Source organism: Hydra vulgaris, chromosome 13 (assembly GCF_038396675.1).
Source record: "Hydra vulgaris chromosome 13, alternate assembly HydraT2T_AEP".
Lineage (NCBI taxonomy): Eukaryota > Metazoa > Cnidaria > Hydrozoa > Anthoathecata > Hydridae > Hydra > Hydra vulgaris.
Genome location: NC_088932.1, coordinates 23,028,962 through 23,041,619, shown reverse-complemented (window position 1 = coordinate 23,041,619; position 12,658 = coordinate 23,028,962). Strand labels below are relative to the sequence as shown.

At 28.3% G+C, this 12,658-nt stretch overlaps 1 protein-coding gene and 1 long non-coding RNA gene across 2 annotated transcripts; one reads left to right on the top strand and one right to left on the bottom strand.

Moving 5' to 3' along the window:
• Positions 1-2,852: 2,852 nt before the first annotated feature.
• LOC136090343 (uncharacterized) lies at positions 2,853-5,787 on the bottom strand. The gene is made up of 2 exons (XR_010643366.1): positions 5,642-5,787; positions 2,853-4,720 (listed from the first exon to the last, which is right to left on the bottom strand). It is a non-coding gene; the product is annotated as an uncharacterized LOC136090343 (long non-coding RNA).
• A 335-nt stretch (positions 5,788-6,122) lies between these two features.
• LOC100212264 (endosomal/lysosomal proton channel TMEM175) lies at positions 6,123-7,727 on the top strand. Its single transcript, XM_065815815.1, has one exon. It carries the CDS (start codon positions 6,123-6,125, stop codon positions 7,725-7,727), a length of 1,605 nt encoding a protein of 534 aa, XP_065671887.1.
• The last annotated feature ends 4,931 nt before the right edge of the window (positions 7,728-12,658 follow it).

Genomic DNA, 12,658 nt, shown 5'->3' with positions numbered 1-12,658 from the left:
CATTTATACATAAAACAAAGAATATTAAAAACATTTAACTCATATATATTGAGTGCTTTTGTATCATATAAAAGAGGCTTGGCGTGAGCAAAACGGCCCTTGAAATTTATAAGGCGTGCTACATGTTTCTGTTGCCGATAGAGAGGTTTAAGTTTACTTTTATAAGTGCTACCCCAAGCAATGTTTGCATAATTAATATGGCAATGAATTAACGAATAATATAACTGAATTAAGGTATGTTTATCTAGAAAGTTTCTTATTTTGAAATTTTATTGCACAAGTTTGCAATGTGGCTTTTCCAATTAAGATTTTCATCGATATACACACCTAAAAATCTTGTCACTAGAACTCTTTTAATAATTATGTTATCGATAAAAAGAAAGGGTAAGTTGCTTGGCAGCTGGTGCTTTTTACCATAAGGATGAAAAAGAATCCATTTAGTTTTATCAATATTAAATGATAGTTTGTTCAATCTAAACCATTCAGAAATTTTGGCTAGTTCAATGTTCATGTTGCTAAAAAGGTAAAAATGTTTTTATGAGAAAGAAATAAGTTAGAATCATCAGCAAACATAATTGTCATTAGGTTAGAAGCTTTTGGTAGATCATTAATATAAATTAGAAATAGGAGGGGTCCTAATATGGATCCTTGAGGAACTCCACATAAAATATTTAACAAATTAGATGATATGTTATCATCTGCATAAACAAATTATTTCCGAATATTTAGGTAACTTTTAAGCCAAATTAATATATTTCCAGTAATTCCGTACCACTCCAACTTTTTAAAAAGAATTTTGTGATCAATAGTATCAAAAGCTTTTGCCAAGTCAATGAAAACACCTAAAGTAAATTGAGAATTTTCAAATGAGTCAGATATATTTCTTGTAAATTATAAAATAGCATGTTCAGTGGAATTGTTTTTTTGGAATCCATATTGATTGCTGTATAATAAATTGTTTATAGTAAGATGATTATAAATTTTATTGTACAAAATTCTTTCTAAAACTTTAGAGAATACAGAAAGTAGTGAAATTGGACGATAGTTACTTATATTCTCAACGTCACCACCTTTTAATATTGATATGACTTTTGCTAATTTTAGAGCTTGTGGAAAAATTCCCTGTTTAATTGGTAGCGAAAAAATCTTAAAGAGTATATCTTTTAAAACATCAAATGAACTTATAATAATGTTGCCGTTAATACCATAAGGGTCTACTGCTTTGTTAGATTTCAACATTTTAAATGCAATTTCAAACTCTTCAAAAGATAATTCAAAAGAGTTTAAGTAAGAGTTTAGAGGGAAACATAGAGCAATCATTAAGCTGTTTGCTATAGGAATGTTTTTTGCAAGATTTGGTCCTACAGACACAAAATATTTATCAAACTTTTCCGTAATTTGTCTTTTATCATATAAAAATTCATTATTATGTTTAACCATGTTTGGCAAAGGGTGAGTTTTTACGTTAGGGGTTGTTCATAAATTACGTCACGCAATATTTGATAATTGCGGACCCATCCCCTCCCCCTAGTTACAAAATCGTAACGTTTTCTCTCTCCTCACCTTCCCTCCCTCCTCTAAATATGAGAATCAAATTTGTGTCTTTCCCGCTCGTAGTTGCGGTTTAGTTACATACATCAGCTGATTTAAATAGGTATGGAGGTTGATGAATGTGCAAATATTCTATTTTACACTTCTATAGTTAGATATTGTTGTATAAATTAACAGCAACTAAACGGACAAAGAAGCTCCGAAGATATATTCAATCTTCGATAAAAATATTATTTAAATAACTCCTTTAGCAATAAATTTGTGTCGAGGTGCAAGCTATATTAACATTATAATATTTTATGCTAATGCGTATTAACTATTATTGTTGTTTAATAATTGTTATTGTTTTTTTTTTTTATCATCTACGATTAGCTACGTCATTGACTCATAAAGCCGTCATAAAGTATACCATAAACGTATATATTGATTGAATAAAATCAATTCAATTGATAAAAAGTCAATTCCAATTTAAGTTAAATTGGAATATTTAATAATGTACTTGTTATTTTTGTTAATTTTTATCTTTGTTAATGAATGTTTAATAATGTACATTGCGGCTATTCCAATTTAAGTTAAATTGGAATAGCCGCAATCGAGTGTTTAAGGCTAAGCACTCTTTTAATCAATAGAAAAGTTTTTCCAGATTTAAAACTTGAATAAAAAAGATTGCGTCACAAAACTGAGTTACCCCTCTCCCTTTAACAAATCGTCACAATATCACAAACTCCTCCCCCCTTCCTTATCGCGTGACCTAATTAGTGGACGAACCCTAATTGTAATGTTTTTCAAAAACGTTTGTTTTTCTGAAAACCTTTTATTGTTTCATACTTTTTGGCAAACCGACAAGAAATGCATAGTATAATTTAACTATTATAAAAATAGATAAGTCGTTAGCATTTTTACATCATTTCAAAATTTCACCGAAAACACACAAAAACAGTTCAGCCAAACGTCATAAAAATTCCATCGAAAAGTATTTGGTCAAAATTCAAAGACAAAAACATTCAAAAAACATGCAAAAATTCAAAAAACATTTGGTCTTGTTTTATTTAATAATTTACTTTTAAGTGTCTATAGTTATAGGCACTTAAAAGTACATTATTAAATATAACAAGTATACTATTTAAATTTTTGCATCGTTACTAGTGGGAAAAGTTGCTACACCATCTAATATGACTATCTGAAAAATATTAGCCTTTTTGAATTTAGTTTAAAGAGGGAAACTTTTGCTTATATTATATGGGTACTAGATCCATCTTTATTCGCCTACATATCACCTGAAAACAAGTAAAAACACCATGTAAAGAATAAAAGCTTCATTTGTATACTAAAAAAGAATGTGAAAATGCAAAATGCTTATATAAAGTCCTTTTTACTGTTGAATTTTGGATATTCAAGTTTCGAGTTTGAAGCGGAAACAAGCATTGCATAACGTTTTTATAGGTTGTGACGATCCTCAATACTCTAGGTAATTCTTTGACCAGACGTTCAACATTCTGAGAATGGCATGGAATATCAGGAACTCGAAGAGTGCCATTTGTAACATTGATTAAGAGGTCTTGATTGTTCACTTCAGATAAAATTGAAGGAGGAGAGTTATCAACATTTGACCAGTCGATCATTTCTAAATATAAGGAAGCATGGAAATTGAGAGAAATCTTTTGTAGCTTGAAAACACGTACCCCATTAGAATTCTCTTCTTTTCTACATACAATAACTTTTTTTGCTGCATTGACCGTATTTTTCTTGTCTTCATCTTTGAAGGCTGACAACAAAAAACTTTCAGGATAAGCGAAATATCAGTTTCTTTGCAATACTTTTTGGGGAATTGCTATTGTATCAGGATGATCAAGACTACGAATATATTTCATATTTATGAAAAAATTCTGTGCTGCTTCAACGCATTTCCAATTTTTCTTGATTAAAAACCAACAGAAACAGTAAACTTTCATGATGTAATTAACAATATCAGACTTGTCGTGGGTTTTACAATTAACATGTATAACCGCAGCAGGCGATTGGCAAATGTGAGCCACCTGAAATGATTGGGACAAGTGTTTGTTAAATACTTCTTGGCTTTTTTACCCAAGTTTTGAAATCACGGAAAACAGCATTGCATGCTTTAAGTAAATATTTCTGATCTTTACTGAAATCGTGAATGGTGTCATCAGGCTTTTCAATGAGTACTCCATTTACACTGGCAAAGTCAACTATCGGTAGAAAGCGAACATCAAAAGATAGTTGTTTATCAATAATGTCTTTGCCATCAAGCGCAGCGAAAATTGTTCTGAGAGGCAGCTCATTAAAATGAAGCAAAAAAATTAATATTGAAGAGGTTTGCCAATACAAGTTTCAAGTAAACAAATGATACCATTTTTCCAGACCGTCTTTACATTAGTTCCATCACAAATAGTACTTTGTAAAGTCACAAGAAAATTTATGCCATTTTAAACTGAAATGATTTCTTTTGCAACATCAACTGCTTTACCACTTTGTGGACAAATGTGATCAAAGTAAACGCTGTTGGGATATGAGCAAATAACGTAATAATATTTTATGATGAAAGTGGCCCTGCTAACTTTGCCATCGTCTCCTTCCATTGTCTTTTTGTCGCCACAGGTTTCTTTGTCTTCTTAATTTTGCTGGATCTAATATGTATTGTTGTGAATTGAATGATATATCTTTCAAGCAAGTGTTAACGATTTTGCCTGCATCAAGGTTATTAACTCCTGTTCGTTCCATTATTTTACAGAGTTATTGTACAGAAATACCTTGCAATATTTAGGATCATGCTCAGTTGTCTTCTGAAAATGAAACTGAAACGAAGATGAATTTCTCATTTTATCAACATATTTCCTCAATCATATTGAATCATTAAGCAATTTATCCAAACTTTTGAGAATGCTGTTATATAAAATCGGTAACTCCATCTTTGGCCATATGTTTACCAAAGCATCAGCTACTATCTTATTTACGTCTCTGATTGATGGTTCTTCAAGGGCTAAAGATTGTGAGAAAGTCTTTGCGTGTCTGATGAATGGATAATGCTTAAAGACCTCTGCTTTTGTCAGCAATTGACTTTCTGGAAGTTTACAAGGTAGGCCAAATTCTGAGTGTTCTGTGTCACTCCGGTTTTGATAAACTTTTTTTTTTAAGTTAATTATGCAATCTAAAAACAATAAAAAAAAAAATCAGTCGAAAACCACATCTATAAAAATACATTAAAAAGTCATGTTTTCTTAAAATCGTATCAAGTGCTGACAAATCAGTATACAAACATTTAAACAATTTTACAATGCGTTAAACTTATACATCAACAATCAAAACGTATTTAAATCATGCATATTTCAATATTAATTTTGCAATATGCATTCAGAACACTCTATAATTTAACACTCGCAATATTATGAACGTTGCATTATCGCAATTATTTATTAAAAAATATCTATCTGATAGTTATTAATTACGTTTATTACATAAAATGTTACATATATATATATATATATATATATATATATATATATATATATATATATATATATATATATATATATATATATATATATATATATATATATATATATATATATATATATATGTATATATATATATATATATATATATATATATATATATATATATATATATATATATATATATATATATATATATATATATACAAATTCAAACTCCCATGACAATTCTTCAAACACAATAGCGATTAAAACAAACCTTAAAAGTAATCATAAAAAAGAGCGTGAATTTTACTACACTTTTTTACGTGACATCTAACACGTACGATTAAAATGCACCAATCTTAAACAATAGAGCAGTGAGTGATGAAGTAAAATAAAATTAGAAATAGTGTCAATGTCAAACAAGGGTATAGTTAATTAAATAAAATTTGAAATATTCTACTTGATTTATTGGTGAATTCAAACTACCTAGAAAAGCGATATCTAAAAAGTTTAAATAAATGTTGCCCCCATTAGTTGTTAAAGGAAGCTCGAATTTTCATCGTTTTCTTATTATTTTCATATAATAGCAACTTTTTTTAATAGTGACAACAAATTAAAAAAATGTGACTCACACTAATGTTTATTACACTTCAGTTGTTGACCGCAGCTTGTGATTTTTTCAGAGAGTTTTAATAAATAAATGTTCGTGAAAATAATAAAAGAAATATTAAGTGTTATTAAAAAAGTTTTTCTTTAATATTAATTAAAAAAATAAAATTTTTAGTTACGGCAATATCTTCAATACTGCCGCATGATATATCTAATATTTGACAGGAAATTAGTTATATTTTGATAAATAACAAAACGTAAACAACTTGCTATAAATGTATTAGTTAAACAATTTTCGAGATCAGATTTCCAATAAGTAGTGAACTTATTTAGATGAGTTTTACAACTGTCATTTATTCTGTAAAAATTATTTAAATAAAGCTATTGATTTTACATTTAAACCTCAGAGTTAAGCAAAGTCTTATTCCTTTTTCATATAATCAAGAAATAAATATAGATTTTAGTATATATTAAACTATTTTATTTATTTTTCAGCGAAAAAAAATGTCAAAAGAACCTGTAAATCAAACGGAGATAACAAGAACTAGAACAAAACAAAAGCATCTGGATGAATACTACGATGAACACCTGGACGAAATTTTACCTGAAAATTATCATCGTGGTGACATTGTGTCATCAAATCGAATGCTTGCATACTCTGATGCTGTTATGGCAACTTGCGCAACGTTTTTAGTCATTCCTTTGAGAAATTTAAAACACCAAGGCAAGGACCAAACATTATCGGACTATATTTTTTCAATTAACAAAGAGTTTATTATGTTCTTTTTTGGATTTTTAATTGTTTTAACAATTTGGGAGAATATGAACATTCGAGCGATTGTTATCAAACGTGTAGACGATTTTATTTTGACCTTAGTTATTTTTGAAATGTTGGGAACCACAATTCTTCCATTTTCGTTGGCACTACAGGGACATTATCCTGAAGAGAAAGCCTCAATCATAATAACATGCTCTGTTTTAGGAGGTCTTCAAATCATAGATATCGGATTGGTGTTATATGCCATCCATTCTCCAAAAATGTTGCATGTTGATTTAAAAAGTTGGTCAAAATCCGATCTTAGAGAACTAATCATGGTAATGATTTTTAGACCATTGATTAGTATTGTTTTACTAATTATTGCAGGAGCGCTTTGTTTGGTTCATTATGGAGCATCTTGGGCATGTATTGGTTTATTGACCCTAATGCCTACTATACGTAAGTTTTACTGGTATCTACGTAGAAAAATGAATAAATTTGAAAAGACCAAAAAAGATGCTTTTATGTTACATTATTCAAAAGGAAGCGTTTCAAAGGAACGCGTTGAAATTATGAGTGACGCCGCCGTTGCTATTGTGGCGTGCATTGTTATTCTTGATATTACTGTGGAAGAGTTTCCAAAGAAAAAAGAGGTTAATGCAAAAGGCCTTAACTATATATTAGATCACATGAAATCAGAATTTTTTACGTTTCTTGGTACGTTTTGTTTGGTTTCTGCTCTTTGGTACATTAACCACACCGTCATTCATTTATTCAAAACTGTCAATTCAATAATGTTGTACTTTCAAAAAACATTCCTCGCGTTCTGTTGCCTTTGTCCTCTTGCAGGAAACATGCTTTTAAAGTATGCAATATTAGGAAATCATAATTCTGTTATCGCTATAAGGTTTTCTGCGCTAATTGTATTTTTTTCAAGTTTAGCAAACTTTTTCATGTTGTTGTATGGCTTGTTATCTAAAACTAAATACTTGCATGATTGGGCTTCATGGATCTACTTTACAACTAATAAACGTCAACACTTCTACACTTTGGTTAAAGTGTTAAGTATACCATTTTGGTCATTTATTTGCACCCTAGGTACATTAGGATCTCCTTCTGCAGCTCCATACGTATTGTACGTAACAGTTTGTGCAGTACCTTGTTCATTTTTTGTTTCAAAACTTATTCTTATGAATCACGTGGGTAAAACTGCAAACTATTTGAAAAATACAATAATACGTAAGTTAACATCTAAAAAAGTGAAATCCAAAAAACCAAACACAAATGAAAGTGTTTCTCTGAATCAAATGAGTTCTTCGCAAAGTCATACCCTTAAAATTGAGGGCAATTAATTAATGAAAAACATGAAACTATCAGTTATAATATATTTTTCTTTAAATAATTTTTATATTATTTGTATAAATGCATTTGCGTCAAGTTTCGAATTTTTAGTAAAAATAAGATCTTTTTAGTTTTTTTCATTTTTATTTCCTTCTTTTTTATATGTAGCTTCTTCAACACCTGAAAGGTTGACCTTAAAGAAGATATTTGACTAAGTTTAAACTACTTGTGTATGCACTTTATTTTTTGTCTGAGTTCTTTAAAACGCATACCAAGTTTCATAACATACTTTGTAATTCGCCAAGTTTCAAATCGTTGTGAGTTCACTTTTTATCTAAACTTCGTGCTATTTCTTTTAAAAACATTTTTAATTTTTATTTTTTCATAGCCATGAGTTATTTAAACACGGTTAAACACTTTTAAAGTTATTCGAATTTGTTATAAGATTACGATCCACATTTTGAACATTATAATATTAAGTTTAAAACGTGCAAGCGTTTCCATTTAATTTTTTACATTATAAAAAAAGTTTTTTCATTTTTTGTAGCTAGAAATGCTTGGGCGTACTTCTAGACGGAACAGTAAATTAAAAAGTCGCAAAAGGTTTCTTAAATATTGAACAAGGTACCTGCTTAATAAAACGAAACCATTTTAAACCAATATCTCAATATTTCAAGTAAAAATTGGCAAAAAAAACAACAACAACAATCTAATCACCACCAACTAATTTTGACTTCAGTTCAAACTTTTTTAAATAACTTACACTCAACTGTATCTTTAGGTTTTAATACTAATATATATTAATACTATTATTCATTATTATTTTATAAATAATTTTCGGGTAAAATAATTAAACGCAAACTTTAAAACAAAAAACAAACTTTATTGATTAATTTTATTTGCTAAAACTTTACGGCGCCGATTGTTGAAATCTCTAAGCAATATAGTAATACAAATATTTGTTTTGCCAACAGAGTTTTAATTTTAAAAATTTCAAAAGGTTATTAGATTTTTTTAATTAGGTTAATGGGAGCCCTTATATAGGTGGGGGGCATTTTTTTTTTTACTGGTTGAAACTGAAAATTTTAAAAATTGTAAACAGTTATAATTATAATAATATAACTATTTGTTTTGCCAACAATAACAACAACAACAAAAACAAAAAAATAACAACAACAACAACAACAACAACATCAACAACAACAACAACAACAACAACAACAACATCAACAACAACAACAACAACAGAGTTTTTGTTTATAAAGTTTAAAAGAGTTGTAATTTACAATTACAAAGTTACAAAAAACCAACAACAGGATGTTATTTCAAACTTAGTTTTCTGAAAGATCTTATACATATCCAACAAATATTTCAGGGAACAACTTCATTGTCCCGAGAATTAATTTAAAAGTGAGTTTATATTGAATACAGTATCGAGGATCAATAAAAAACAATACTTACTAGAAAATATTAAACCCGAATCTAAAAGAATCTTATTTCATTTAGATTTTTATACAATAGACTTAAAATATTTTTTTATAGATGATTCCAAAATAGAAAAAAACAATAAACGTTATCATTATCCCTAAATACAAATTATTAAATATTTATCAAATATAATTGTATATTTGTAAGAGGATAATGTTCAAAAACTGTGCGTATTTATATTGATTTCTGTATTTTGCTTTTTGTGATACAAAAAGCATATACATATATATATTCTATAAACATGAAAATACAAACGTTTACATATATAAGCGGTGCTAACACTGCGCCACGGCTGCTGTTTATATGTAGTATGTGTTAATTGTAAATATATTAAACAGCAAACATTTAATTTTTGTAATCGCTTTACCGGAAAAATCAAATTACTCTTAAACAATTTTGCTTGAAATGTATTTTTTAGTATATTTGTAAGTTTTTAATTGTAAAAAGCATGATCAGGTTTACCTATAGGCTTGGTAGACTATAGCCTAGTCGGAAAATTTCTGTAAACATTTTTTGCTTAATTTAAAAAAAAAACCGAAGCCGGAATCCGGAACTTGTACGACGATCTGAGGTTATTTTATCGTTTATTGGGATAAATTTTAGTTTGAAAGTTATTTTGATTATCTTTTAGTTCATGTTTTCAATAAATTGTGATTTTTAACAACTCTTGGAATTTGTTTTGCTGTTATTTTTTTAAGAGGATATTGATTCTGTTTACTTGTTTATTTTATGTCTATTAATCATTATATTATAATTGTTTCAATAGAAATACAGAGTTAAGAAAGCAGCGCGTATTCCTTTCTTGACCTAATGCACTTTTATTTTGCATGTTTGGGCGGCAAATTATTTATAGTCTCTAGGTGGCAAAGTTGTAAATCCATCCCTGGTAAAAAGACTTCACTAATTTTCAAAAAAGAAAAACTCCACATTTTTACTTTAGAGCGCCTGAAAGCTCAGAGCCTACTACTGGTAACCTAATTTTGAAGGCTAACGGTTTGAGAAACCTTATTGAATAAAAATATTTAACTGATATTCACTACATTTAGCAACGCAAGTCTATTTATATAACACTTCTTCTTGTCAGGGCACTCCCGTATGTACAGCACTTATTTTATGATGTACAGCACCTATTGCAAGCCTTATTTTACTATAATTTTTTTAGTGTGGGAGTTACATATTTATAGTTTCACACTTGTATGGGTTAGACGGTTTTTTGAAGTTTCATTTTTAAATTCAAGCTATATTATGACAAGTTTGAAGTTTTTTTAATAATAATAATAAAGGACATAAGCTTAGGCTAAACAGCTTTATCTATATAAAATTCAACCAAGTTATAATAATATTACTCATAAGTCCTTTACATACAGGAAAAAGAAACGTTACATGCTTTTTATTGTCATAGAATTAAAAACTCTACTACTTTCTACTAACTACTTTCATTTTCTTGTAAATGTTTGCTATTCTATAAAATAAAATTTTCTCAATTTTCTCTGGAATCAAGAAGTATAAAAACTGCACTAAATATTTTTCTATTAGGAAATTCTGTGTAATGTCAAAAAAATTTGTTACCTTCATTTGCCATGGTTGCTTTCTTTTTTTGTTTTCATCTAGAAAGTGTTTTATTTCTAAATTGTTTTTGATGAACTATTCCCTATTTAAGAAACTAGATGTTTTTAGGATCAACATAGCCAGTCAACAATTTTTTTTGGGTGGAGGAAATAGTCTAAAACCCAATGGTTTCCTTTCTTTTTCAACAGCTTTAAATTTATTCCTGTTACAAAGAAATAATTTAACACCTTTTTCTTAAGAGCATTTAGTAATTTCAGCAGCTTTTAAAGTGGCTCAATAGCTTAAAATACGAGTACGCATGATATAATGAGCCAGTAACATTAAATCTAAACTGTTTTTTACTTTATCATACTGAGCAAAAGAGAAACTTCATGTTTATATTTTGGATAATAAAAAACGCCAGAAACTTTTAGTCTTCTACATTCAATAACTTCAATTGCAGCAGTTAAAGGCAGCACAATGTTTTTCAGAATATTTTCAAATACATATTTTCTATTGGTTTGTTTATCAACTTAGGCTTCGTTTTGAGTTTTTCGGTGGTCTTAATAAGGATATTATTAAACCGGAAAGAAAAGTATTTTGCATTCCGGATTTTAGATATATCAGGCTTATATCAGGTTAGGAAACCGATCCAAGCTAATGCTACCTTTAATACTACCATCAAGTACAAGAGTAATGCTGCCTTAGTAATTCACTTATTACCTTAGTAATTTTATTTTTAATATAAGCACAATTAAATTTATTTAGTTAATATGTGCATATAAATTTTTTAAATAAAAATAATGGATAATAGTTATTTTATAATATAAATCTAAAATTAAAATCTTACATTTTGGTTTTTTGTCTTTTCGGTTGTAACTTTTTTATTGGACCAAACTCTCTTGACAAAACTTTACTTGTCACAGAATTTAAAGAAGAGTTTTTTTTGAACAGAGACATCCAATCTTTGAGACTAAAATTACTGGATCACAGAAAAAAACTCTAAAACTTGAATTTTATATTGATAAAGAAAAAATAAAAACACAATGAGTTGATATCATTAATTTATACAAGTTTAAATCACAGGACTCTATTAAAATGATTAAACTAATGGAGTTTTCGTATAATCGAAGCCAATGGAAAAATAAAAAGTTCTCACCTGCCTGCAAGTATTTTGCAATGAAACATTAGCAGCATTAATTAGTCATCTAAGATTAAAATCAAAGGACAATTATTTTATCCCCATAGTCATTAAGTTTTAGAAAACTTATAATATTCGCAGTCCATATAATTGCTTTAAAGTTTGATATTGAATAAAATGTAAGCACATGTCGGGTAGTCTTTTATAGAAAAATTGTACACCCTTTCACATTAAAAAGTTTCAAAGAAACTTTACGTCCAAATTTAAAAATGTATAAAATAAAACAGAAGGGAGAGAATAATGTATGATTATAATGTCATAGCACGCTCCATATTTGAAAAAGAAACAAGATTAGAACTGATTGACAGTATGATGATTACTTTTTTACTGTTGAGACAGGTCGAATTGATGATTATTTTGGACAAAAAGCACAAACATTTCAAGGATGTTTACTATTAGTATAATTACTATCATTAGGTAAAACCTAATGACAATGATTAAAATAATATTGGTTATAATAAAAAAAATAATATTTATAACAATAAAAATATTATGTCTCTTGTTTTTATAAACACAATAGCTATATATAATAAAGTTATAATCAGTTGAAATTTGATAAAACGTAACAACTAACAATGACATAAAACAACAAGCATCCTGACCAACTAAAGATCGCTAAAATTACGCCAATATTTAAAAGGGAGGGAGGGAAAATTATTAATTATAACTAATTATTGTCCTATTTCTGTGCTCTCTTGTTTTTTA